At 43.9% G+C, this 26,705-nt stretch overlaps 1 protein-coding gene across 2 annotated transcripts in view; it reads left to right on the forward strand.

Moving 5' to 3' along the window:
- Positions 1-26,316, forward strand: part of LOC119391088 (ribosomal protein S6 kinase beta-1) — a 109,255-nt gene extending 82,939 nt beyond the window's left edge. Inside the window, exon 16 of one of the 2 annotated variants that reach the window (XM_049415042.1) lies at positions 21,913-26,316. In XM_049415042.1, coding sequence (XP_049270999.1) covers positions 21,913-21,918 — 6 coding nt within the window. In that variant the 3' untranslated portion in view covers positions 21,919-26,316. Of the gene's footprint in view, positions 1-7,661; positions 11,084-21,912 lie in introns of those variants that run through there. The other variant, XM_049415040.1, reaches the window with a different exon arrangement.
- The last annotated feature ends 389 nt before the right edge of the window (positions 26,317-26,705 follow it).

Genomic DNA, 26,705 nt, shown 5'->3' on the forward strand with positions numbered 1-26,705 from the left:
GTACCGTCGCTCTGACCACTAGCGAAGTGCGAAAAGCACAAAAAGCATTGGAAAGGCAACAGGAAAGGAATCGTTCCGCGATTGCACCCCAGCGTGGACAACTGAGCTTTGGCTTCGGACTGTCTGAGACTAAGAAGCAACTCAAGCCAGTTGTGAAAGCAGGGCTGTCTGGTCGCCGTTGCTATCAAGGAATGGCGGCCCCCATGTTCAGTCAACAGCGGCGGTTTCTGGTGGTGCCAACACGCGATTTAGACATTGAATTCGTATCTTTATGTTCTAAAATGCATCAAAATATCCGAGATTGTGCTTATTGCACAGTAAATTAAATTTCTGAGCCCGGAATGGCATCGTCAATTTTCGTTGAAGCGGAACGGCAGCTGAAAAAGTGTTCGTTGTGGCGAGCATATTTATGCATTGACTCCTATGGACTGTTGACGGGGAACGGAGAATTTTTCATTGTGCCGGAAATTTCGTTGAAGCGGAGTTCGACCGTAAACGTATATTCCTAACACTGTATATATTGCAAGACTATTCTTCATTTACTTCGTTATAACCTATATTTCGTTACATCCGTGTTCGTTATATTGAGGTTTCAGTGTACTCTTACGGGAGCACTGGGAGTGCTGGCGTGACGGGCCCTAGTTGCCTCTACATACTCGGGCCGTGCTCTCTCTTCTTCTCCCTTTGCTTTGGCCATCGAACGCATCTGGTGACTTCATTGTATTGGTGCAGCTGCTTACTCTCCACTGTTGCTGCACCGTACAGCCAGCATGCAACAGGCACGGCAGATTTCTCTGGTACCTCGTCCAAGTGATGCTGTACGCTTACATAGTGCATTCTGCGACTGTGATGTGCGATAACTGAGGCAGCTTATAGTTTAAGGAGGCGCGAGTGTCGCTGACCTCAGGGGTGCGGCCTTGCACGAATTCCATGATTGTCCGTTCGTCCTCACTGCACGTGACTGTGACATTAGTGACGTTGACTGCCACATGAACGCCACGGTTGTGTGTGGCGAGGATGAATATTCTATTACGGAATGTGTACAAGATCATGCCACAGATTTCATTGCGTGTGATGACGCGAAATGAAGCCTCGAGGCCTCCGATACTTACTTACTTAGCTGGCAGTGCCACTGTAGTGCACTTCCCACCGTTCTTTGAAAGTGATGCAAAACTTTGCTTGCAAATGTTACAGTGTGCTTTTACTGAAAGTTAGCTTGTAGGTTGGGTGGAATTGATAGCTTGAGGTAATGCATGTGATCTTTGCTTTGTTGGCAACAAATCCTTGTTCAGTCCGTTCCCTCTAGGTGTGTGTTTTGTATGGACACACGTTGATATATATCGAAATGTGCCATTAGAAAGCAGTCGCCATGCTTACAATGCCTTAGTAATTCCACAAGCCGCAACAACTGATCTATCGCCTGTGATTGTCACATTTTACATAGCATCTCTTGCGTCAGTTGATCCATCTCTGACATTGAACATATCTTTTTCCTTTTATGTATATAATATTACTGAGTTTTGATTTTGCTGAATCACATTCATACCCAGTTCTCTTGGCATCTGCACATCTTTGTAGATTGCTGAACAGAACATGATACGAGAACAAACAGAGCAGTGTAGCTTCTTTTGTTTGGTGTTTTCCCCACCATTGTAGTTGAGCAAGCAGTGTAGAGGTTGGGAACACTGCACCATTATTCTGGCAAGTTTTTATGGGTGCTTTTGCCTGATGTGAGCTCTGGATGGAAAAGCTGCTGTGAAAGGAAGAATGACTTGAGACTTTGTTGGACATCTTTCACCATTGTGGTTCCTATTGTTTTCTTTGTTCCTGCTTTAGTTCATTGTTTCTCCGCTGAAACATCAACATACGACATGCACACACAAAAAAGCAAACTTCCGGCTGCAAGATTGAAGAATTTTAATGATGAGCCTTTGGAAGTTTGTGGGTGTGCTTGTTCCTATTTGCGTGTCGTTTGTAATTTCGTACCAAATTTGCTACTCGATACAGTTGCACTGTGCATCAGCAAGCAGTATCACGACAGTAGGGGTGTGTGAACATTCATAATTTAGAATAGAAATAATGCAAAAACCTGTTTCCGAATATTGTATTGAATATCAAATATGTGTGTAGTGTTAAAATGTTGCGAACGCTCTTTTGAAATAATGAAACTGAATATTGCCAAGCTGCAGCACATTGAAAAAGGTTCTGGCACACGACAAATTATCTTGCTAACTGCTCGACGTGGTCTTAATGTGAGCACTCACTCTCTACACATCATTACAAGACATCTGTAAGTGGTAAGTGAGAGGGCCTCTCACTTGGAATTAGAGGTGGCAAGATTCAATGTAATGCTTCCACAAAGCCATTTCTTCTTCCAAACATTTAAATATTGTTTAAATAAGGTGGCATTCTTGATGCTTGTCCTAGTGTCCATCTGTAGAACACGAAAGTACTGTATACAGTCAACGTCCGATTTTTCAGACTCTTTAGGGAGCTTGAAATCGTCCAAAAAGTCAGGCAGTCCGAAAAAATGAATTCATGCTTTTTTATTCCGCTGAAACGGTCAAATTGCCACAGCCACATCCGATATGGCATCAATGCCTCCCAGTACACTTATCAGGCATTTTGGTGCGCGCCCAGGCTCTCGTGAATACATTCGATATCTGCCACGAACCCTTCTTAACTACATGCCAACTGCCATTTGCAGATTTGTGTCTCGTGATGAGCGCTGCGAATACCAGCAAAGCGCAGAATAAATTACGGCTAAATTACGTTCCTAGTTGTGTGCAGCACATCGCTGCTGACGCCGGCACTGCCGGGGTGCTTCCCTTACCGTACGCAGACATTTGTCATGAAACTGTTCGTGATGCCCACTTCGTTCCTGACTGCACACGGGCGCCGCGATGGCGAGCTACTTTCTTTCATGAAAGCAACGCGTCTGCGCGCCGCACTTCTTGCACAAAGAGGCGGCATGAAGGGCGACGTGTTTGGGTTGTCGACTACTAAAAGCGTGCAGTATGCCTACAACTATGCTAGGCCACATGCACTACTGAGCAGTTTGCTGAAGATGCTTATCATAAAGGGATGTCAGCGATTAAGTCGTACTGGCGCGTTTGCCGCCTGCTGCCATCCCGCCTCCGTGCATTTCCGGTTCTTATCCGTAAAGACATAGCCGCACTGCGCCATGATAGTGGCCCTTTCGGTTTTCGGTCTGCTTGCATTGCGGAAAAGCTGACTTTTGGACACTGCTACAGCCGCAAACAGATCGACTCACGAAAGCACTGGTTCAAACCTACGAAGCGACAGATGCAGGAGAGGTGGGGGCTTTGATGCCCTTGAGGACTTAAATTTGAGCAGAAAGTCCGAAAAATTGGACGCCGGACAGTTTCAGCGTCCGAAATTTCAGACGTTCTTATACATTGATGTCTAGGGGGCTTTTGATGGTGCCGAGAAAGAGTCCGAATTTTCAAGCATGTCGGAAAAATCGGCAGTTGACTGTATGGCGCCTAAAGAAGTCTCAGAATATAGGTTGGTAAAAAAAAAGCTCCTGTCACATGGGCATGCTGCGGGAGATAAGGTTGAAATGTAGCTGCAGGGTAATGCATGCATCATCCATATTTCTTAGGGAATAAAGTCAAACAGTCTAATTGCCAGGAATGCAGTGCAACTATGCACTGAACACTACCACGCAGTAATCGCGAAATACAGATCTCTGCATCGTCTGACATTGATACTACCAACAAACATGATGCCACAGTGCATGTTGCCTAAGGTACCCGATAAAGGGCCTCTGCTTTCATATTACCAAAGCACGGAAGAAATCATGGCTCTCTCTCACAGTCGTGCTATAGTAGCGTGTGGTAGCGATGCCAAAGGGACATTTCAAAACTATGACAGGAAGCACACACGGTAACGGAAACGGCGGCAGAGTGGACATACGGCTTGTCTGGCTTTTCCTGATGTGCACCTTGCGCGTCGCCTGCCTAGTTGCATACAGCACATCACCTGCTCACAGCGTCAATGCTGAGGTGTTTGCTGTACCGTGCGTACATTTGCCATTGGAGTGTTCTTCGTACCCAATTCGCTCAAGGTGCAGGGGTGCGGCAAATACGTATTTTCTTGGGTTAATGCGGCAACGGTGAGTTGCTTTTGTTTCTGCAAGCAAAACACCCTCTGCATCTCTGTGGCACACTTCATGGTCCTGCACAAGAAGGTAGCAGCGAACGATGGCATGGCACGGTTGGATTGTCGCTTATTAAAAGCGTGCAGTACGCTTGCAACAGTGCTGCACTACACACGTTGCTGAGCAGATACTTGAAGGCTTTTATCACGATAGGGCTGTGCCCCACTGGTATATCCATCAGTGGCCATCGTCACGGTTTTCATGCTTTGCGATGCTTTACCTCCAAGGCATTACTGCACTCGCACCAATGTCGGAATAATTAATCATCCAGTCTTCGCACCTACCATAAAGGCAGAAAACTTTTTGCGGCACATTATGGTGTCTGCCAGACTGCTAGTTCAGGTACACAGTCCACCCTTAAGGGTGAGACAGACGGTATAATTTTCCATGCGATGGGACGTCCAACACGGCGGTTGGGAAACCGGAATGGTGACCTTTCATAGCATCGGACAGCCACCATTCCCTCTCCCCCACCACCGCGTCGGCCGGCACATTGCATGGAAAATCCTATCATCTGTCTCACGCTTTATACGACCGAACGTAGTCACAGTCGGCACTAACTTGTAGGATGAGACACTAAGGCTCGGTCAGAAACTTGTAATTACATTTTTCGTTAGTAGGTTTGAAATGTCTGCTAATTAACAACCTTTTACTATGAAAATAAAAGCATAGCACTCTTAATTCATTACTTGCTTAAGTATTCAAAGATTGTCTGAATATTTCCCGCTTTTACTAAATCTTCAGAATATTCACAAACTTCCAAATGTGCTTCAAATAAGGAAAGTATTCTTTTCGTATTCAAAATTTTGAATGTTTGCATACCCCTACTTTGCGGTGGCCACAGATGCTGCTAAATGCCCAACGGCAAGTGTTTTCTTAGAAAGGCAGCTGCAAGCGAAGAAAAACAGTAAACATGAATGCCCTTCACTTGCGTCCTTGTCAGTGCGCTTCTTTTCACGATGCATTCCTACCAGCTAGGTCAACTTTTGGCCATTCTGGGTTCTTCCTGATCTCACAGCGAGAACAGCGTTGAGCGTTGAGAATGACCTCAGGCTGTACAGTAGCATTGCACAGTTGTGCCTAAGTGAAGCTCTCAATTGTCTCTTCACGGCACAACCTCATCAACCCTACAATGCCTGATGTATTTAATTGACACGCCGAGTTTGACAGTTCAGAATGCTGATTTAAGTGCTTGAAAATTGAGGGACTGTATAAAAAGAAATTGTTTCACTTGTAGAAGCAAATCACCCTTTTACAATGTAAGAAATACCACCACTCTTGCTACGAGATGCCTGGTAAGCCAGAAAATGTGCAAGAAACACATAATGGGCAACTCTGCTTTCAAGCTCTTTCAACCAGATAGCTGCAGTCATAGATAGCGATAGTGTCTTCTAGATCTCGGGTAAGTCTTTATGGCTGAAAATAGGCTATGTGGGGTTCTGAGGAAGCCAAGAACTTTCAACGCGGCAAATTTTGAGAAGGCTGATTGAACCAACGTGGCCCCAATATGAAAAGATTCTTTTAAACTCTGCAATGTCACACTGACGCACCAGCAATAAGATTTCGGTGCCAAGTCCAAATAGAATGTACCTTCATTTTTTTCTTTGAAGAAAGACCTGTTAGTATTGCAAAATAAAAGTGAAACAGTTTTGAAAGAATAACTTATCAGTCTCAACTTATCTAAACACGAAGCATGTAACGGAATTTTCAGTATCAACACTAGAGAAGTTTCACTTGTGGATAGCTCAGCAAGCTAATTAGTGTACTCATTGAATGATAATTGTTCTGAGTGATCTATAATACAAATAACATTTATTTTTGTGTGTGAAAATGTGCTCCATGGCCAGAAATAAAGGTCAACAAGTTGTTTTCATTTTCTTTGGTGTGGAATTGTGTTTTGGCTTTTGAGGGGTTAAAACAGCAGTTGTTAATTAGGGAAGTTAGGGAACTTCCACTTATTTTAGTCTTGTTCATTTAATCTTCCACTTAATGCAGTCTCTTGTGTGCAATAGCCTGAACCCTCCACTAGTTCAATTATAAAAGTGATTGTGTGCCGTGAGGTGTTGCCCACAGATGACGCTTAACAGAACCACATTCCAGTAAGCATTATCACTAAGTGCATGTGTTCGGTTCACACATGTGATTTCGCATGTGTGCACGTTGCTGTGTGTGAGGTCGAACACTACATCCTCATTTTTAAATTGGAGCAAGTGCAGTTACAGCCAAACCCGCATATATCGAACTCTTAGAAAAATGGGAATTAGTTTGATATATCGTATAATAATATATAAGACTTTTAAAGGATGTACCGTATTTTCGGTGCGAATTTCAGTGTGAAAGATGACTTCAAGGCGTGACTTTGCGATAATACAAGGAAGGCAGCTTCAAGGCAAGACGAGAATTTTTGCAGGGGCGGGTTATACACGGGGAAATACGGTATCGATCTAAACTGCACTTCAACATCTCCATACACAGCTGTGCGTACTCAAGTGCCAGAAGCCTCTGGTTCGCCTTGGCCCTAATGTTGGCCTTGTTTTTCACTATCGTACTCAGCGTGCTTCTTGGTATGCTGTACGCAGCAACATCAGACTTCTCTATGTTCAGCTGTGTTATCGCCAGCCTTGCGGGCAACAGCCAGGGTTTTTTTTTTTCGTTTTACCACAGCCATTGCGTTAACAAAGGGAGCAGAACAGTGAATGGGGACCCTGCACTACAGGTCGACGGGGACGATGACAAGGAATCGTGGGAGAAAGCACTTGATGCGAGCCGTAGTTTCTACTCGTTGTGTGCAGTGCCCTCCTAATCACACCGCTCGCTCTCCCAAATGCATGCAGGGAAGTCCCCTTCCGAGGGAAAAAACAACTTCTTAGGGCGTTTTGCACTGCCTGATGTTCGATACATCAAATGTTCCGGCCATTTTTGTTCTATGTAGCCATAAATTTTGGTATGCATTGGCATTACAACACTGTCGGGTCCGAAAGCAGTTCGATATAAAGGATAATTCGATTTGCCAGAGTTTGATATACTAGTTGGGTTTGACTATAAATAAATCTCTTTGCATCCCCATCCCCTCTCCCCCTTTTTCTTCACATAATGTTGGGCTTTAGCTTCTTTGTAAATGCTTCAGGCTTATGTTTTGTCTATTTCTACTTCCTTAGACATGAATAATACACTTCATTTATTCCAAATAGTATTATTCCTTGAAATTACATCAGCACAAAATTATGAAGGTAGCATTTGCACCCAATTAGCACAGAGGTGTATGGTCATAGCTTCTAGGAAAATCCAAAAAGCGCAGTGTCGTGACGCTTACGGTCTCAAGTTACCAGACGCTCTACCTGATACTAGCGGTATCTTAAGGTCACACAAGGCAGTGGCATTGATTCCATCGGAGCGAAATGCGCAGAAATGTTGATGGCTCACATGGGCATCCATTAGGAAGGACCCATATTCATTTCAAACCACTGTCTTTTTGCAGGTGTATTTTCCCAGGGCCAAGCGATAGGTGGATATCCTTGAGGCAGCAAATATGGGCAGGGTTTGCACAATGCACGTGCTGCAGTCCATCGATCAGGATGGAGTTACCGTGCGACCACATTCGAGTTGCAGTTTGATTGTGTTCTTTGTGGCACAACATGAACCAACTCGAGCGAAACCTTGTCCAGTGCTGCATTGGTGGAAATGAAGCTCTAGATGTGCAGATCTGGCAGGGAAGGAAACCATTTGCAGGGCATTTTTCTTTGTTGAAAAGATTATGGGTGTGTCTAGAAGAGGGTCCTGCGACAGGATTGTTTGGTAAACGTCTCTGAATGCTATCTCAGGCAAACGACGGAAGAATGAATGTGCCTGTGTTTGCCTTGCGGATCACTCTGCTTTGTGTGTCATCTTTCAAACTGTTATGTGCTGTTTCATATGTAGCAAGCAATGCTGCGGAGCTCTGCACGCACCAGTCCTGCCGTAGTAGTCTCACTGCCCTGGTATTGTAGAGGAGTTACTGATTTGCGATGCCTTCTATGGAATAACTACAGCGCACATTACAGCTTGGGGATTTGGTTATGATCGTTGGTTGCCATCAAATCACTTTGTTTCTGCACCTTTGTATTTTCCACCAAGATGTGCGGCCACTGGCTGCAGGAACTTGCCCTTTCCACTCATACGGTGCTAAATAGGTTCAAGCCTGCAATGTCTTCCATGTGATAAGTGCGTTGTATTTTGATCAAATCTCTCATTTGATGAAAGGCTTTCTTGTCAGACAAAAGTATGATTGAAAGGCTCATCACTGACCAACTGGGAACAAAGTAGACATTTCGGATCTCGTACAGGAGTGTTATGGGGCTGTGCCATGTGAAGCTGAAGCTGTTATTGCAAAGGTTCCGTATTGAACCTGGAATGTCGACGTATTCTTGAATTTTGACTTTGTCAATCACACAATCTTTCTCTATACTTTACAGCATGAAAGTATCAGACCTAATGTTTCATTTACGGTATTTACATGGTTCTAGCGCCTGCCCCACTAGTAATGCGCAGATGAGTTTACATTTAGAAAATTCTAAAAATAACTTGAAGCCAATTCTACTATGCAAATGGACAAGACGTGATACTGCATACCTGGAAAAAGACATTTTATCTGACACACAAAACTGTGCATGATTAAAGGGGTACTGACACAAAAACTTTGGCCTCGCGTTTTTTTGCTGTAATGTGTTGCTGGGGGCCTGTTAGTCATAACACGGCACATCGTTTGCTGCAGCGCGCGACAGATAATTAATTACAGGCTCCTCATTACCGACCAGTGTCAGTTTCGGTTTCAAAAACGACAAGCCTCCGGGTGCAACTATCACCACCTAGCGGCTGCAGCGCTCGATCACGTCAGCACATAGAAGTGTGACGCACTTCCGCGCTGTTCGCGTCGTCTCCTCGCATTCGCACGCTTGCCGCACGTGCTGCGCGATGACGTCGCCTTCATCGTCCTCGTTGTCGTCGTCCTCCTCATCGTCGTCTGTTGGCGACGATTTCCTTGAGACACCAACAGCGCAGCGGCGAGCGCGTCAAAACAAAAATGGCGGCTACGACGTCATCACAACTTGTTGTACCGGCTACAACGGTTACGTATGGGAAGTAGGGGGTCACCTCGGGTCACCTCCGAGGGTGTCAATGCAATAGGTGCGCCCTATAATGCTGGATCGCGCACGCGAACTTCAATATTCATATAAAATACCTTCCAAGCTTTATTCGCTGTCGATATTTCGCAGATGGTACACGCACGTACACGGAAATCGATCCAGCAGGCTATCTCGGCCGCGAAATTTTGTGTCAGTACCCCTTTAAAGCACAAATGGCCTGCTTTGCAGGTCTGTGTCCAAGTCTGAGGAATACTCCTCATAACTCTCGACCAACCACAGACAGTTGTCCTCACTGCCATTGATTGCATTCGACATGCCACACTTCTTGAAAGAATGTGCTGCCATCGTCCGTTAGAGTGCCTTGCTAGCTCCTGAAACCCATTTCACCAGGTCTGCCAATTCTGGCCTTTCGTTAGCTTTGTCAACGTCAAGGAGGCGCCAAGTAGCCAGTCGTTTTTTGCCCCATGTGTCCTGTCTTTAACAGCTTTTTTCAAACGTCTGGTGGCTGCACTTGTGATGTCACGCAACTCGGGATGATCAGAAGTTCGGTGTGGCACGCTACGAGCCTCTCCTTTGTATAGTCATTGACCTGACAACTGAATGAGTCACAAGCATGGCACGCATACCCAGTTCTGCTCCTGGCCTCTTCTGCTGCACGGTGTTGATCCAGTCGATGAACAGTTCGACATCCATCCACCCTTTTGTGTGCACCCACACAACATCTGGAATTGAGTCGTGTCATGTGGCTGTCCCCTTGGGTTATTCAGGAAAGATGGAAGTCCACGATGATGTTGCTAGCTGCTTTGCAGCCAATTTTGCCTTTAAGCCTGGTTTGAAGGCACAAATTTGAAAGCTACTTTTAGCAAACAAAGGTGTGCGTGAGAATCGTGTGAATGCGGTAACTGCATGACTCGTTACCTGTAATGAGGGCTGTGTGAATATTACAAAAGTTTCAAACATCGAATCAAGTAGTGTCTTATTCGATGCAATCTTCAAATTAAACAGACTCTGTTTGCAAGTGCAAGTAGTTTTTGTATAGCTTACAAAAACTTCACAACTTCTTGTGCTTGCAAATTAATGAAGGATTGGTATGTTTCATCCTCATGGGCATATCGCTTGGGGAACCAAACTCTACTACCCGTACAATGGTCTTTCGTTCTCTCTGAAGATTGTTGCATATGTGCTTTTAGTGCTAAAATGATCTATACCAAGGTGGGAACACAATTTTGTATCAGTTATAAGAAACTGATATTCACTATTCGAAAGCTGTTGCGAAGGTGTTGGAGATCTTGGAGCTCTTGGGAAGGTTTTGCAGATTCGATATGCTTTTGGTGCTACTATTTGATTCATATTCGGTTCACTGTCAAAAATTGCTATTTTCACACCCCTACTATATATTTCTTCTATGCGTTGCTTTGGGGCTGAGAGTGTGAGCCGTGCAACTGTAGCCTCCGTAGCATTGCCTGCTGTGTATGAAATGGAGTGTTTGAAAAGAGACGTGCCTAGTCCTTGCAGAGGTGGTTGCTTGCTTGGCCATGGACCAAGACGTGCCTTCCTGTGTGACCACACTTTGCGATGCTGCTTTGAAGAACTGCAGCTTGTGTGGTGGTGTCGCAAACAGACTAATTGTGTTTGAAGACAGGTTTCAAAAGACTGTTAAGACACCTTATATTAAATGGCCGTGATGCAGTCGGCACACAAATCTGCCCTTTGCCAAATGAAGAGAACTCTTGTACGATTGGCAGGCTGTAAATAAAATGAGTTTGTTTTCTGATAAGTTTGTCTATTACTGAGCAGCTTGATTTCTTCGAGATAAGCTCCACTAAGCAGGGCTCATCTTGCCGACCGTTCTGCGGAAAAGCCCTTCTTCGATGAGAGGCCCGAGAACGTGTCTTAAGAAGTCAACAATAACAAAAAAAAATGCCAGGCCTGCGCTGAAACCGCAGCACAGTCACAGCGAAAGCTGGAAGAGCGGCGTTTCTAGAGCCCGTTGTAAGCTCTCTTGGGGCTACAATACAAGTACACTAGAAAGGTACCCACTACGCCATAAATCACAAATTTTGTGAAGTTAGGAAGCACTTACTAAGCCATTATTCGTCATTCTGCGGAGAAGCGAGGCACCAGCTACACGTCTGTAAGGCATTATGTGCACTTTGTTGACGCGACAACTGATGACGATGAATTATGGCTCAGCCATTTGTAATGGGTTGGAATCTAAACGGCCCACCAGTTATGTAATTTGCATTGGGTGACGCCCGGTCGCTATTTCCCTCTCCCTTCATGCTGTATAACATACATTGACATGGGAGAGAGACGGGGGGGGGGGGGGCGAAGAACTTTACTGAGGCCCCGAGGAAATGGATCATGCGCTTATGGGCTTCCTTGGCAACCAATACAAGTGCACTTGCGAGAAACCCACTACGCTATAAATCATTGTTTTTTTTTTAGAAGTAGGGCAGCAGGCACTGTGCCATTTTTTGTCATTCTACAGACAGCCGTGGTACCTGCTAAACGCATGTAAGGCATTGTGCGCACTTTGTTGACGCTGTACCTGATGACGATGAAGAATTATGGCAGAGCCCTTTGTAATGGGTTGGAAGCGTTCAACAACCTACTCGTTGCACAATTCGCATTGTGTGACGCCTGGTTACAGAATTTGCGTTGTGCGACACTTGGTGCTTATTTTACTCTTCTACCACGCTATATTGCATATGCTAATGTGGTTGCTTCCCGACATGAAGCCTGTATAGGACCTTTTTGCAAAGCAGTTTCAAGCACCGGCATGGCTCAGAGATTGAATACAGGGCTCCCACGCAGAGGGCCCAGGTTCGAACCTCGTTCTATCCTGGAATTTTTTTCTTATTTCGTTTTTTTCTTATTTTGAGTGATACTGGTTACAGACACCGGTGGCGGCGGCGGACAACTACAGCGCCAAAAACTGCCGGTGAAATGATCTCATAACAGCTTTCGCTGTAAAAAAAGAACCTTTATACACCTCCCTCCAGACACCTCGCTTCTTTTTCGCCAAGTTCCCGAGGCCAGATTTAAGCAGGTTAATTGGTTAGCCACAGCATACATCACGCTCGTAACTGAATCCTTTACTGTGCCTAGGCACTTCGCGTTTGTCAACAGTGACAGGTGATGAACTGGATGTCTTTTGCCAACAAGTTCAAGTCCACTTTTCTTGGATCACCAGTCCCATGCCTTATCTTTATTGTAACAACTTTAATTCCTTAGGGTCATCAACAGGTGCTGATGCAGAGCAGCCAATTGCAACCTCGGTGCTTCAGGTCGTTTTTTGTTGAACTGCTGTGACTAAGCAGCATTAAGCACATTAAGCTGTCAGCCAAATTTGTCGGGTTTAAATCGAGTTTAAACCCGACAAAAAAGTCAGGTTTAAACCAAACTTGCAGATGCTGCTTGAAAGAGCGGAAGGGACATAGCTGTTGGGATGGTACGTTACACCTTTGCAGCATAACCTTGCAACCTCCGGTTTGCTTTGAAGTTTTCTATATTGCTAAGCTGGGGGGGGGGGGTTTCAGTAGTCATTTTGTAGAATGGTTCCTGCTCTGCACTTCACAACTTCCTATGCATATGTGTAAAGCAGTGCAGGTGTCTAGGTGGTTCACATTCGTGACTGACGTTGCACCGAGTCTTACTCTGAACAAATTAGTACAAGGGAAGGTGGACGCAAATGAACATAATGCGAAGTTCCCTTTATTTTCCGATTTTTCTAGTGTAAAACTATGCACAATGCTATGATGGTCCTATGTATGGTACTCACGGATTCAAACATATCAAATTTTTTACTATAACGAGTGGTATGTGCAATTGCTCGGGATAACCACATCATGTTGCGACGAATCTGCTCTCTAAAGATAATGTTGGCCCTGATCTACGTGTTCGAGTCTGAATTAGGCCGATATGACCCAAACTGAATGAAGACTGTGGAAACGAAAGTATGTGCGTCACTCAGCCCTAAATTTTCTCGTTTCAATCCGTGAGTACTGCCAGTACTCACGGATAGAAAAGAGAAAAATTTAGGGCTGAGTAATGCACATACTTTCATTTACAGCATCTACAATTCATGTCATATCCGCGTAATTTTGACACTTTCATCGGAGCCAACATCGCCTTGAGCGTCCAGATTTGCAGTGAAATGATGCAGTTATCATGATCAATTGCTAATAGCAGTCATTATGCTTCTATAAATACTTCTTTGTAGTTGGCATCATCATGTGAAACATTGGAACAGCTTACTGCAACACCTTTTGAGCATCAAAGGACTTTATCATATTTGTGATTGCCCTTGTATGCTTAACCAGGTAGCACTGATTTCAAAGCACGTACACCAGTAGATCATGCATCATTAGCACATTCATGTGTACCCTTTACACCTGGCTGAACTATCTTCATTGCACATGGCAGGCTTGAGTTCAGAAAGTGGCCTGACCATATTTGTTCATTCATCCTGTTTAGGCACTTGACAGTGTAGCATAAAGAGATGTGGTCAGGTGTATCACGATATTAAAGCAACAATTTCGCGATTCTAAGCCAAGAACTTTAATCGCTTGCAAAATGGAGAACTGAATGAGCGGATGTGGACTCATTCTTAGGAAAGCACGAAGGAACCAGGACAGCTGAAGTACACTGGACAAGCACTTACTGTAGTGAAACCTTAGTGATACGGTCACAGGTGGTGTGAGTTTTGGTGTGGCACAAGTTCATAAATATGGTCACATTCTTGTGACTGTGAAGCACGTGGCAGTCCAAAGCACGAGTTGAAGAAGAAACTCTTTATTGCATAAACCTGCGCCCCGCAATACAAAGTACATTCGTACCAAAACAGCAGTGAGCACAGTTGTTGGTCGTTGAAAATCTGATCGCCAGGCGAACTAGATCGGCTCTTTATATGCGGCATCATTGATTGCGCCCTCTAACAAATTGGTGGTGTTCCATAACTTCAAGACGGTACACTGCTATTTTCATTGCACGCACGATTAGACAATCTGTGACGACACTTGAGAAGCTCCTGACACATGAAGGTGTGTCTTGCACAAAGCGGCAACTTTATAAAATTTGTCGCCAGGTTGGCTTTTTATGCTGGTTGTCATGTGACTTATACTTCTCAAATAGCAAGCCCCTCCACGGTGGTCTAGTGTTTATGGCGCTCGACTGCTGACCCGAAGGTTGGGACGTTAAACCCCAGATATTATTATATTCTCAAATAGCAAAAAGAAAGACGAGAACTGTTCATAATGAACACAAGGCTTGCATCAATCCTGTTGGGTCATAGGCAGTGTCCAAACAATTATACCACGTCACCAAATGAACTTTCTCTGTGAATTAATTACTTAATTTGCCTGTCGCATATCAAAATTGTTGACATGGCCTTATCGCGTATGAAAGTTGTCACCACCAGTAACATTTTCAAAATAAATAGGCAATTTTTTTTTTCAGCACGCCATATGGCAGTGCTATTTTCAGGCAAAGGGAAACGGCAGTGGGAAAACCAAAGAAATAATTAGATTTCTGGTTGATTCCACGCATTGGAAAATCAAACATTGGCCTGGTTTATTAGCTGAATCAGGCCAAAGCTTCAATCTTTAATAGTAGGATTATTAAGATATTAGTTCTGTGCACTGTTACACAAGCTCTCACTGTGGAGTTCTTTTGCACATCGAATGCTTTCATGTTTTTCATTTACACATCTGATAATGCACTATGAATGTGGAACACAGCCACACTGCATGCTGAGAACAAACAGTCACGAATGAAAACATCTCGCCCTCTGTGGCTTGTTGGTAGGAAGAGTGGCAATGCAGTGTTTCAGTGCTTTTAATAGAAAATTTAGATCCAAGAGCATCAGAAAAGTTTCACATTGTGATTGCTGGTTGCCATATATCTTCGCAGCAGAACTTTAGGTGGTCATGTTGATTGGAACACATTATTGGAGTAGTAATGACAAAGGAAAACACGAGGCTGCAACATAAGTATCAGCTGTTTATTGTGCTTGGACGCGAGGTACATAGTACATATTGGCCCGGTACTGTGCTTCACTGAATGTGTACAACCAAGTAATCCAAGCTTAGCTGTTCCAAGGCAGTAATACATCACCTAGAAACTCAAGCTATATCTCATTCCTAGCAAGGCTATGACTGTGGCACAAAAAAAAAAATATCGCCCGTTTTAATTTTGCTGACCTCAATCAAGTCTCTTAGTGCCTTTGTGCGTCGACTTGAGACATTGCAGAAGGCAGTAGCAGAACCTCTTCGAGAAAAACATAAACGTCTGAGCACCACCAGCACAAAGAAGAAGCACAAGAAACAAGCCCAGCAACAAGTTCTGCTAAGTAACAGAACCTCTGCTCAGTACTAGCATTACTCCATGCAGTTAAGCATCATAGTACCACTACGATTATTTGACCAAAATTAGCCAAGAATGTTTTTGCAGGGGAAGCACGTAAATTAACTGGACATACAGGGCACTACAAGGAGTGTGTCCAAAAATTTTAGGAAAAGTGTAATGCAAGATATTCGTGCACTTTTTGTGAAATTACTTTGCCACGGCAGGAGGCACACTAGCATGAGCAGAGTGAGCAGAGTACTTAGCAGAAATGGTGCTAATTACCTTTTCATCAGAACAAAGACACAATTGAACCTAATGAAAGAATGGAAGACCTTCATGTTGAAAATTTAGATTCATTTTAGGATTTGGAAAAGTTAGACGCTTATTTCTACGAGACTGTGAGGTCCGGTTAATTTTGTGTGGAAAACCGAAATTAAAATGTCGAAGACTGCAACTGCCACGTCATTCACCCAGTGCGACATCGTTCCGGTCGCATTGCCACGCAAGGATGATTGAGTGGCATCTAAACAAGAAATATCATTGCTGAAATAACCAAATTTAACTTTGTTTTAAACTGTTTAAACGTAAACACCTGAACACAGTTTCATACGACTTTGCCGTTATTTTAACAGCAAAGCTGTTCAAGCTATCCATAGTGTGCGACCTATCTGAAAACTATCATCATCATGAACGGGTATGCGCCACAGAATTTGGGCCGATCCCACAACTCACCGCTACGACATGGCCTATAATAACCCTGAGAACGAGTAAAAAGAGAGAGCGAAACAGAGAGATGGAAAGAAAGAGATAAAGAAAGAGAAAAGTCCTTGCCGAAAAAAGTTCTTCACAAGGCGGGATTCGAACCCGTGTACCCTCGATCCAAAGGCGAAAGTACTAACCACTCGGCCATCCAGGCACGCTCGCAGAGCATAGCATAAGCCTTGTATGGTATAGTGTAGCAAGGGGATGGGAAAGGGAAGTGTGCGTGAGGAGGAGAGATGTGATGGTGAAGAGGGGTAAATCCCACTACTCACCACTGGTTCACTAAGAGAGAGAGAGAAAGCTATCGAAAGAATGTGAGTGAGAAAAATATAAAGAAATAATGGGGATAATCACATAAAAAGATAGAAAGACTTGGCACTACTGGTCTGAAGATGCCATACAAGGGAACGGGAATGGCAACGGCGGCTGCGAGAGGAGCCCGAAGTGACGGAAGCCCTACGCCAACGACGACGTGCCCATAGATTTACAAGAGATGCAAATGCTCGGTTCTGGAGTTTGGACATTCATGTCGTCACTATCCTAGCTAAAGCCTAGCAACAACAACCTAGAAGCAGCCAGATGAGACTTCAGTATCTTCCAGTTTCGCTGTTTCAAGCCTTGTGCGTCTCAGTGCGAACTTCGCCAGATTTTTTCATTGGGAAGAATACATTTATAAAAACGCGAAATGTAATTTGAGGTAAATCTAATTTATTTATTATTTTGTCATATGTTTTCTTAGCTGTCCACAACTGAAACTTCATTATGGCATATCACGGACTCTACTACAGGCCACATGTTAACTTTTGCCTGCTTAAATTAAAACTAAACTCAGCATACTATAAATGATACATTGGGCATGGCATCGTTTAAAAGGCTTCTCGCTAGGTTTAGTCATTGCAAGCAGACTAGTTGGCAGATTGAAACAGCTGTGTCTGCGGTGTATTGCGCACATGTGCGCAAGTACAGACAACTGAACAATAAGTACATGCGCCTCTCTCAGAACAGCCGGTTGTCTGTGTAGCTCACAAATAGCCAGCAGAAAAGCCAACAACGTGGTGATTTCCATGGAATGTGGAGGAGGTAAAACTGCCACGGGAAATATATCAAGAAGTAAAAAACGAAGGTAGTGTGAACAAAACAAAAAATTAAATAGAACTACCCTCAGTGGGAACTGCCAAAAATATGCATAGCGTTATATGGCAGTCAATGTAAAGCTTGCATTGTTGTTCATTATAAAAAAGAGGGCATATTAGGGACCTTTTTCTGTCACGCAAGAGTCACTGGGTTCCTTACACTAAGGCTGAGGAGATGACAGGAAAAAACTATGCTCTGTGAGGCACTCTTGATTTATTTGGATCACTCTTGATTCGCACTAATGTATTTTGATTCACACTAAAGTCTCTTGATTCATTTTTCACTCACACTTAAGTCTCTCGATTCACTCCTGATTCTCCTTAATGCATATAGATTCACCTTAAATTCATGTTAATTTGTACTCCCAATCATTTGGCATCATTATGTCTGTGTTTGATGTTACGAGACTTTGGATACCATTCGGCTCACGGCACTGCCAGACGTCAGATTTTTTTTTGTTTCGAAGCATGTGAGGTTTTCACCTTAATAACCGCCATGTATGTCATGTGATTTCCTTGCATTATCGCCCAATATTTTTTGGCCACAAATAGCATGCGCTCTAGGGGCATGACATGGCACTCTTGATGGGAAAGTAGCAAGTGCACAGTTTTAGAGTGCAGCTCTTGGGCATCCATTCCTGCGTTGAGTGGTGTCGCCGTTGGCATTGGCGTTGTTGGCGTAACCGATAGAGTGAACGAGTATGAAAGAGGGCAAACATGGAGTCTGTCGATATCCCGAGCCACTGACCTCTAGCCTCGCCTTCTTCCTCCATCACGCCCGCTGGCCCTTTGGTCGGAGCTCATGCGCATGCAGGGCTGGCATGTGCACTGTGGCTGGCTTCGCTTGTCTTAATGGGGCTTTCAGCGTTCTGCTTGGTTCACAACACTGGCAGTGCACAGAGTGGTGTGTGTAGCACTCGAACACAGGAAGTTTCTGTGGCAACATGCAACAATTGTTACACTGCTACAACTGCAGATAGCTAAATTTTCAAACACAGTTGGCATTGCCCCAACACGAAGCTGCGCTTCGTGTTGGGGCAGTATCAGAATCATTAGGCAGTATCAGAATCGTCGGTGAATTTTTTTGAACAAGGAAACGGAAGCAAGTCATTAGATGACTACCGTAAAATCCCGAGCAAGCGCCCCCCCTCCCTTTTTCTGGAGATTTGAAATATCCGCCCATGACCAAGCAAGGGCCCCCACTCCAAACCTTGTGGGATTATCTTTCTCCGTAGGGGGGCGCACTTGCTCGGGATTTTATGGCATTGTTGCTTGACAAAAGAGATGTTCCAAATGACCCTCATGCCTTAAAAGTGTCCCAGTTTGATCGAAAATTGTATACACATACACATCACATAAATTATCTTTACTGTGTTATGAACATTCTGTACATAAGTTATCTTTTTTACACATGTGCATTTACTGTTTCCACGTGTGGGTGTGGGGTCCAAGTTTGGTCTAAAGGTGCTTTCTGACTTTGCATGAAATTTTTTACTATCTCACCAAATAACGCTATGCATTGACAATATGACAGTCGCAGCATAAGCAGTGAGAGGGGCAAGGGAAGAGAACAGCGTGAGTTCCTCCAAGTGAAATCACTGTGAAGCAGCTTGAAAATTTTGCATATTATTTATTTTGAAACCACAATATCAAGGCCAAAGCTATACTTATTCAACTTGGTACCCAAACAAAGTGCCAGTACATCAGTGAGATATTGTGAATTTAAAAGTATTTTTTTCGCATTTGAGCCTAAGTACACAGAACCATCTTAAAAAGGTTGGGCCTGGTTTCTTTAGTATACAATGTAACCTGTCTTTATTGATAAAACAGTTCATTAAACCCCAGGAAATGGTGTCAAAATTTGTTTTGCAAGAATCTGGTGTGGTTCCTTCATCATCATCATATTTATTTCAGACAACCAGTATACATAGTTTCCTAGGGGATCGGCGTAAAGGCAAAGAAAGCCTGACAAAGCGCCGATCACCAGCATACACACATGAATAACCAGTCATACATGACATAACAAATGCGAACATAAGGTGCCATCAAACATCTCGTTTTTTCCACAAGTCAAGCAGTTAGACGCAAAAAATATGTACATAATTATGAATAACACACGTAATTCATAATTCACGTAACACACGTAATTCACAATAATTATGAATAAGAGAGCAACTTAAATACAACAATAACCAGGGAAAAAAAAGAAAAAAAGGGACTTGCAGCATATACAAGTTACATAACATAGGGAGAGGAAACTTCAGGGGCATTACCATCCATCTTTCATCATTTTAAGCTTCTTGTTGTATAAAGCATCCCCTTGCATTTAACGTGAGTGTTCAGGTACAGGGGACATGTTGACACAGCCTGTCTTTTGAATTTTCTGCAAGCATTGTAGTTTAAGCTGTATGCCACTTCAAAGTATCACATGTAAGCCAATGATAAACACTGTTGAGTTTGTTGCAGCTGTGTCTTGCTTTCTCTTCAGAAGAGAGTACGTACACGGAACAAGTGGTCAACTTCTTGTGGTCAGCTTCAAATTACGCCTTTCTGTTTCCTGACAAGAATTGTGTTCATAAGTTGCAACTCCTTTTATTCCTTTGCCTGGAGCTTTATGGGACCCAACTTTTAAAGTGTAGTTCAAAATAAAAATTCAGGGCAGTCTCATTAAATATAATGTCAAGGAACTGGAAAGATATGTTTTGATTGACTGGAGTTTAATTTACCGAGAAAGAGGTGCAGCACCATCTGTCAGTCACCCTTTTAACATTTAATTTTGTTAGATATGTCTAGCATAAATTGAATGCACCAGTTAGTCTGTTCTGTGGTGTTGGGTGTGGTTACCAGCCATTCAAGTTTCAGGTTTATTCAACAACGATGTTAGTTGACGGCAAAGTGTGTACAAGATTGGTAATACACAAGGAGCATTCGAAGGAATAAACTTCGCAATCAGTTTCAAGATGGCAGCTGTGATGTGCTGAATCCCAGCACAGTGTGTTTCTTCAGTACGCTGTTACCTCAGTATTTCCCTGCGTAAATACTGACATAACAGCGTGAAACTAGGTGTCGATGAAGGATGGACGAAGATGACCATTGACGAAGCAGCGCTTGCACTTGTCTGTCATTTGTTCATGTCTGGTTTCACACCGATGCCTCAGTATCGGGAGCTTCCAATTAGCCCGATCTAAAACGTTGTGCAGGAAGAGCATTTGTCACTGACGATTAAAGATGGCCTCTTGGAGAGAAGACAAGTGGTACGAGAATGTATTTCAGATCGTCCCTCTTTTGGAGAAAAAAAATCTGCTGGAGCTTGCTTGTGTGGTTCTATTTACAGAGAATTTCAAAAGCTTGTGCACTCATTAACAGAAAATGTCTTTTTTTCTTTTTTTTGCACTACCCGATTGCAATACCAATCAGTAAGACGACCATCGATTGATTACGTTTAAGCAGTTGTCTCTTTTAAGCAATTTTCGTTTGCTGAAATTACACTGTAGTTGTGATGTACTACTAGGAACAAAAAAAGAAAAACAGCTGTGTTGCCAAGAAAAAAAAAAACATGGCTGCTCCCCCTTTCATAGGAATCGGTATAACACGAAAGTGAAACGTGTCTTCACAGGGGTAGCTGAGCCACAAGGGCGAAAGAATGAATGCTGTAGCAACAAATTGTAGTGTCACGCGAAGAACAGCAAGTAGCTCGAAACTTGCAGTGCGCTCTAAAGCAGAAAGGACACACGAAAACAACATATAAAGGATGAGCGCGAGCTAACAACTGATAGAATTGTTACTTCTTTGTGTGAGCAGTGCGCTCCTTTCGGAAACGCAGCCGCTGCAGCGAGCGAAGTGACCTTCGTGCTCTCTAACGTCAACGGAAACTTGCAGTGAAAGCTCAAGACGTACAAACCTACACCAGGGGGTGTCTCTCGCGTGCGCGAGAGACGCCCCCTGTAGAGGCGCTCTCGCATGGCAATGCGCGGGGCGACGACCTTTAAAGCGCGCCCTGCGCGTTCTTCGCGCCATCTCGCTACTGATGACAAGAACACGCTCAAGCCACCGAGCTGTGAGCACCGCTAACGGTAACTGGTGTATATAAATAGCTCGGCATTAAAAGTGAAGAATGTACGCTGTGTGGCCGAGTGATTCGCGCTGCGGAGCGAGGAGTCGTAGGTTCGACTCCCGGCAACGGAACTTTTTATTCATCTTTTTTTTCTTTGCCACCTGTTAGTGTATATTTTACGTCATATCCGTGATGGAAATACGTGAGTGGAGCCGTGGTGGACCCCGGCATAAGACACTTTGGTGTTAAAAAAAAGCTTGTTGAAGATCTGTGCTTTGCTTGGACCTGTTGTTACCCTCTTTCTCGCAGCCATAATGCAGCTGCTGTGCTGTGACTGGCTTTTCCTGGCTTCCAAGTCGTCTCCTAATAGTCTCACGTGCCAAGCTCTCTGGGGACCTGCTGCCATTCCGGTGGCTCGCTGCAAAAGCAGCAAAATCTGCGAAAAAGACAGAAATTGGATTCTAACATGTCTGCAGATCCAGATGTGGTTGGACACGTGCAACCTCTTCCTTCTGCGATGCGTCAGATGAAGGCTGCTGTGCTCGGCATGTGGACGCACAGGCAGCAAAGCTTCTTGGTTGTTTTGTGCCTGTCGTGCCGTGCAGTGACATGGCGAACACTCAGTCAAGCCTGAATGGCATGCGTGTGGCGTATGCATACACCCTCCTTGTGCAGTTCCAGGGCCCTGCCAGACAGATGTGTATGGCAGCAGGTGCCATGTTTTGGCAATGACCATCTTGGTTGACAGCCCCTCTGAACTTTCGAAATATTGCAACTTCGTTTGTGCTTTCTGTTCGTTTCTGTTGTTGCCTATCTCGCTGCAAGCTTTATTTGTACATGTTTGTGCATATGTGTGTGTGTGCTACTGTACGACTTATCGTTTTTGTTTTGTGCATAGTAGCTTGTAAATGTAAAACAAAATAATAGAAAAGGCAAGTGTTACTTGCACGTGCTTATTTGTTTGTATACTTTACCAAAAGCAGACTATATTACTGTGCTTGGAGCTTTAAATGAGGTGCCCGCAGCAACAATTTTATGTGTTCAAAATTTGCTGTGGCATAAGCCCTTCCAAATGGGCAACGTGAGCTTCTACTTTTTCCTGTCATGGAATCATCGTTGTGAGCTCCTTGACTGCGGTGTTCATCTGTGGACTGCCTTGTTGGCTGCACTGCAAACTTGTTCAACAGCGTCATTGAACAGTGCGAGGTTCTCTCTGCTGATTGCCAGACTGTTGCCAAACAGGTGTGTGCCTGCTGCAAAAGCGAGTTTATTGTACAGCTGCATCAGCACTGCTGCAGTCAGTGTAGAGTCTCTCTCTTCTCAGCCAAAACACTGCTACAGCGTTGTTCCAGATAAACAAACAAAACGTTAACTATGGTGCTCTGAAATAGTGTCTCACAATTGCGCATCTTATGAAACGCCCAGAAGAATCCTCGTGGCAGGCGTGCTTAAATTCTTATTTTTGTAAGCGCTTTCTGCAATAACAGATTTCAGAATCGTGAACCTCTTACATGCATGCTGATGGTATGAAAGATGTCTGCTGGACCTCCCTTTTTTTTTCTTTGGCTCTACCGGTTCTCCGCCTTGATAGTGCCATCAGGGGTTGAATGTCTTCTCGGAAGGGGTGCTGTGTGGTCGTTTGCATCTCGCCCGGCATCTTTGATGGCAGCCAACGACAAACGTAACAGGTGGCCACGGTGTATTCTGTACCGAGCCGAAAGCTGTTACTCCAACCCAGGCCAGTTGGTGTGCAGACATCGACCTGAAAAAAAAAATCATCATCAAGTGAAGGTGCCTTATTGTAAACTGGCAGTCTTGCTTCAGTCTAAAACAGGGGCAGCCAAACGAATGCAGCTGTGTCACTGCTTATGCAGGCTAATAACAAAGCAGTCTTTGCTCGACTACAGACGTGCATCATCTCTCTTTGTCTGTTTCGCTTTTTTTTTTTACGTTGTTTCACACAATGCCTGCATATCAATAGCAAGCATGCAGTTACTGTCTTCTTCAGCCTGGTGGATCACTCTCATGGCTTTGAACCCGTGTTTCACATCTTGCCAGCTCTGTTCTCGGTGCCTAGCTTCCAGTCTCCTGCTGCACGTTAAGATGTTAGTGCTTACGTGTATGTGTTCTCGACACAGGAACGTTAGTGCTGCAGCACTGCAAAAACTGTGCTCGCTAATCCTGTACGTGTCAGCCGAACTCCAATTTAACTTTTATACTGCAATGCTCTCTGTGGACGTTTGTGGGAAAGATGTCACAGTTGCACAAGAGTAGTATTTGCGCAGAGTCCTTTTACTTATGCTTTCGCTGGCGTGATGTATCTATTTTTCTGCGTTCTTAGCACTTTCACGTAACGAGGCATATCCAGTGAACAGTTTTAAACATGTTTTGTTTGCCCTAAGGCCTTCTGAATGAAGTCTGAAATTTTGTGCCATCAGCACGATTCTTTTTCTTTTTTTTTTGGATTTGTGTGTTCCATTCGTGTTTACAAAAACAGCCATGTAACCCAGTCTGACCTTGCACGTTGAATTTGCAAGGAAAATGCGTTGAAACGAGCTGCACACAGCCTAGACTGACTGTTTGGAGAATGTGCACCAGACAGTGGTGCCAAATAGATGGTGTCGTGCCACACAATTTGTTCCCTGTGGCAGAGAAAACACTTTTTTGCGGCAGATCAACTCTTTCACCCTTGAAGAACAAGTGTTAGTGCCTTATCTCACTGTGTCCAGTGCGTACTACTCAACAAAGAAATTGTAACAGAATCGAGAATCACTGCGCACTATTTGACCTGAGAGCCCCAAGGTTTTCAATGAGGAGTCTGTTTCTACTGTATCTAATCTGATTGAAGGTGTTGTGTTTTGCATGCGTGATGTCTTGAAAGCTGTAGTTTTTCTTGTGATCCTCTGATGTTTATAATGTTTACTTCAATCTAAGAAAACCTTCAGTTCTTAATGAGCAACTTGGTGAGAAGCCTGTAATATCTGGTGCCCATTGCAGCATGGTTCAATTCTGTGGCGGTGTGAATTGATTCAAAGGCACTGTATTGGATCGTTTTGTTGAGCCATGACAGTTGTGTTCTTCCGGTTTATGCAAGCAGAATTGGGGAAATTCGGCTAGCTTGCACTATTCCGTGTGAATTTTGTTCATCCCGCGCACACATCCGTGCACCCATGATTTGGCAGCCATCTCTCTTTGGAAAGATATGACGTTGTGAGAAAGAGCCTATAGGCACTAAGAGAATGGCATATTCTTTCTTTTTTTTGTCAGCAGGGCTGTACACTGCATGAAGTTGAATTGTACGGTGCATCTGGCAAACTGAGGTCATTTCTGTAAGCTGCAGGTTTTTAAGTTTCACCGGCTATACCTGAAATGAACACACGCAACGTAGGTAGGGCCTGGCGCATTTATCTTAGCCTATAGAAGAAGCATTGCTTGAACTAGTTGAGTTTTTATTGCTGCTCAAGGAAGGTAACTGGTCTCCATTGGTTACTTCAGCAAGAGTCAGAACTGGCAATGTTTGGAAATGTTGACTGTTGCATCAGGTGAGAGAAAAGCTGCTCAGTATCTTGCAGAGGGACCAGTGGATGCATTTGTAGATTGTGGAACATGTCAAGGTCTAGAAATGCCTACTTTTTCTGCGGAGAATAGCATCTAAGTGCTATCATCTTGAGTGCAACATCGTCTGCACTGCTATCTCCAAAAGGGCATTCGAATACAAGGTAGTGGCATAGAACACTCCCGTAGCGATAACTCGCATTGCCGAAATATGTTCTCAGTAAGTTGAGCAATGTCATTGTCAATGGAACTATTTTACTGAATTCCATTTCACCGGAACAGAAGAGAGACATTTGCTAATGGAGTGACTCAGATTTTATAGAAATGTCTTGAATGAGTTGTGCATCTTGTTCTTTTTTTTTGTTCTTCCTGTTCTTAAGTCATGTTGCAGCTTTCCGTTGTTAATGTACGTCGTTTGTTGGGGAATTCCGGGCAACTGCAGACAAATCTGTGCAGCTCTTGCATGAGCAAGGTTGCCATCCAGTGCCAAGAAGCGGAGCACTATTCCGGCACTTTTACGATGGGTGTGTCTGGGTTGGTTGTTAGTGGCACACTGCTAGTCTTGGAAGAATTGCCAGAATCTCTCTTGCAGTCTTTAATGGTATAAGGGAGAGTCTAGTGATGAGTGTGTCGCAAGGAGTGTTTAAAGAATGGCTTTGTGGTCAGCATATCTGTGAATAAGCAGTGCTTGACTGTTGTGTGGTTAGTTAGTTTTAGCACGCAGTGTTGCTCCTCCGCTGCAGATTTTCCAGGAAAAAAAAGCTGCTTGATGACAATGCTGGACATTTCAGATATGTCGGCAGTGCTAGTTGGGGGAAACATTGCTGTGCATAACGGTATGAGTGATGTTGGAGTGTTGTAAGTTATGCAAAGGACAGGGTTACTGAACACTTGTACAGTGCGGTGGGTCACTGAAGACTTGTATAGCGCAGTTGCCATATCAATATTTCTTTTATCGTATTCTGGTTGATGTGCAAGTGTGTCATTGCGGGATATTGTAAGTATCAAGTGCTCGTGGTTATGAAGGATCCTTCTTGACAGGTGTGAGAGCAAGGTTTGATGTGAAAGAGTGCCCGTCTCGAGCTTTTCACTGTGCCAGGAGTACTTAGTTTTGCCTGCACTGGCCTCTGAAACAGCTCTGCTTCAACAACAGAAGCAAATTTCACCCACAGGGAACTATCATACAGTGCTATATGAACACTAGGCATGCTGTGTGCATTATGCTGCATCAGTTGCTGAATGGTGTACACTAATTTCTGCCAGCCTTCTGCTTGGCTCTCTGCCAAACTAATACTTTCAAAATTATATCGCCTTGTAGTGACTCGAATGATTATGTTGTGTCACCCACAAAGCACATCCATTGCTGGACCGAAAAGACGAAACAAAGACCTGATACGTCATTTGTTCTTCCCCAATTTTTTAGCTGTTGTCATTTGCAGCTGTTTTGACAGCAAAACGTAAGTTAGGGTCATTACAGCTATATGTTAACAGGAAAGCATAAATTGTCTAAATATTCAGGTATGTGTACAGGAAAAAAGTCCATGTGT

The sequence above is a fragment of the Rhipicephalus sanguineus genome, chromosome 4 (genome assembly GCF_013339695.2).
Source record: "Rhipicephalus sanguineus isolate Rsan-2018 chromosome 4, BIME_Rsan_1.4, whole genome shotgun sequence".
Lineage (NCBI taxonomy): Eukaryota > Metazoa > Arthropoda > Arachnida > Ixodida > Ixodidae > Rhipicephalus > Rhipicephalus sanguineus.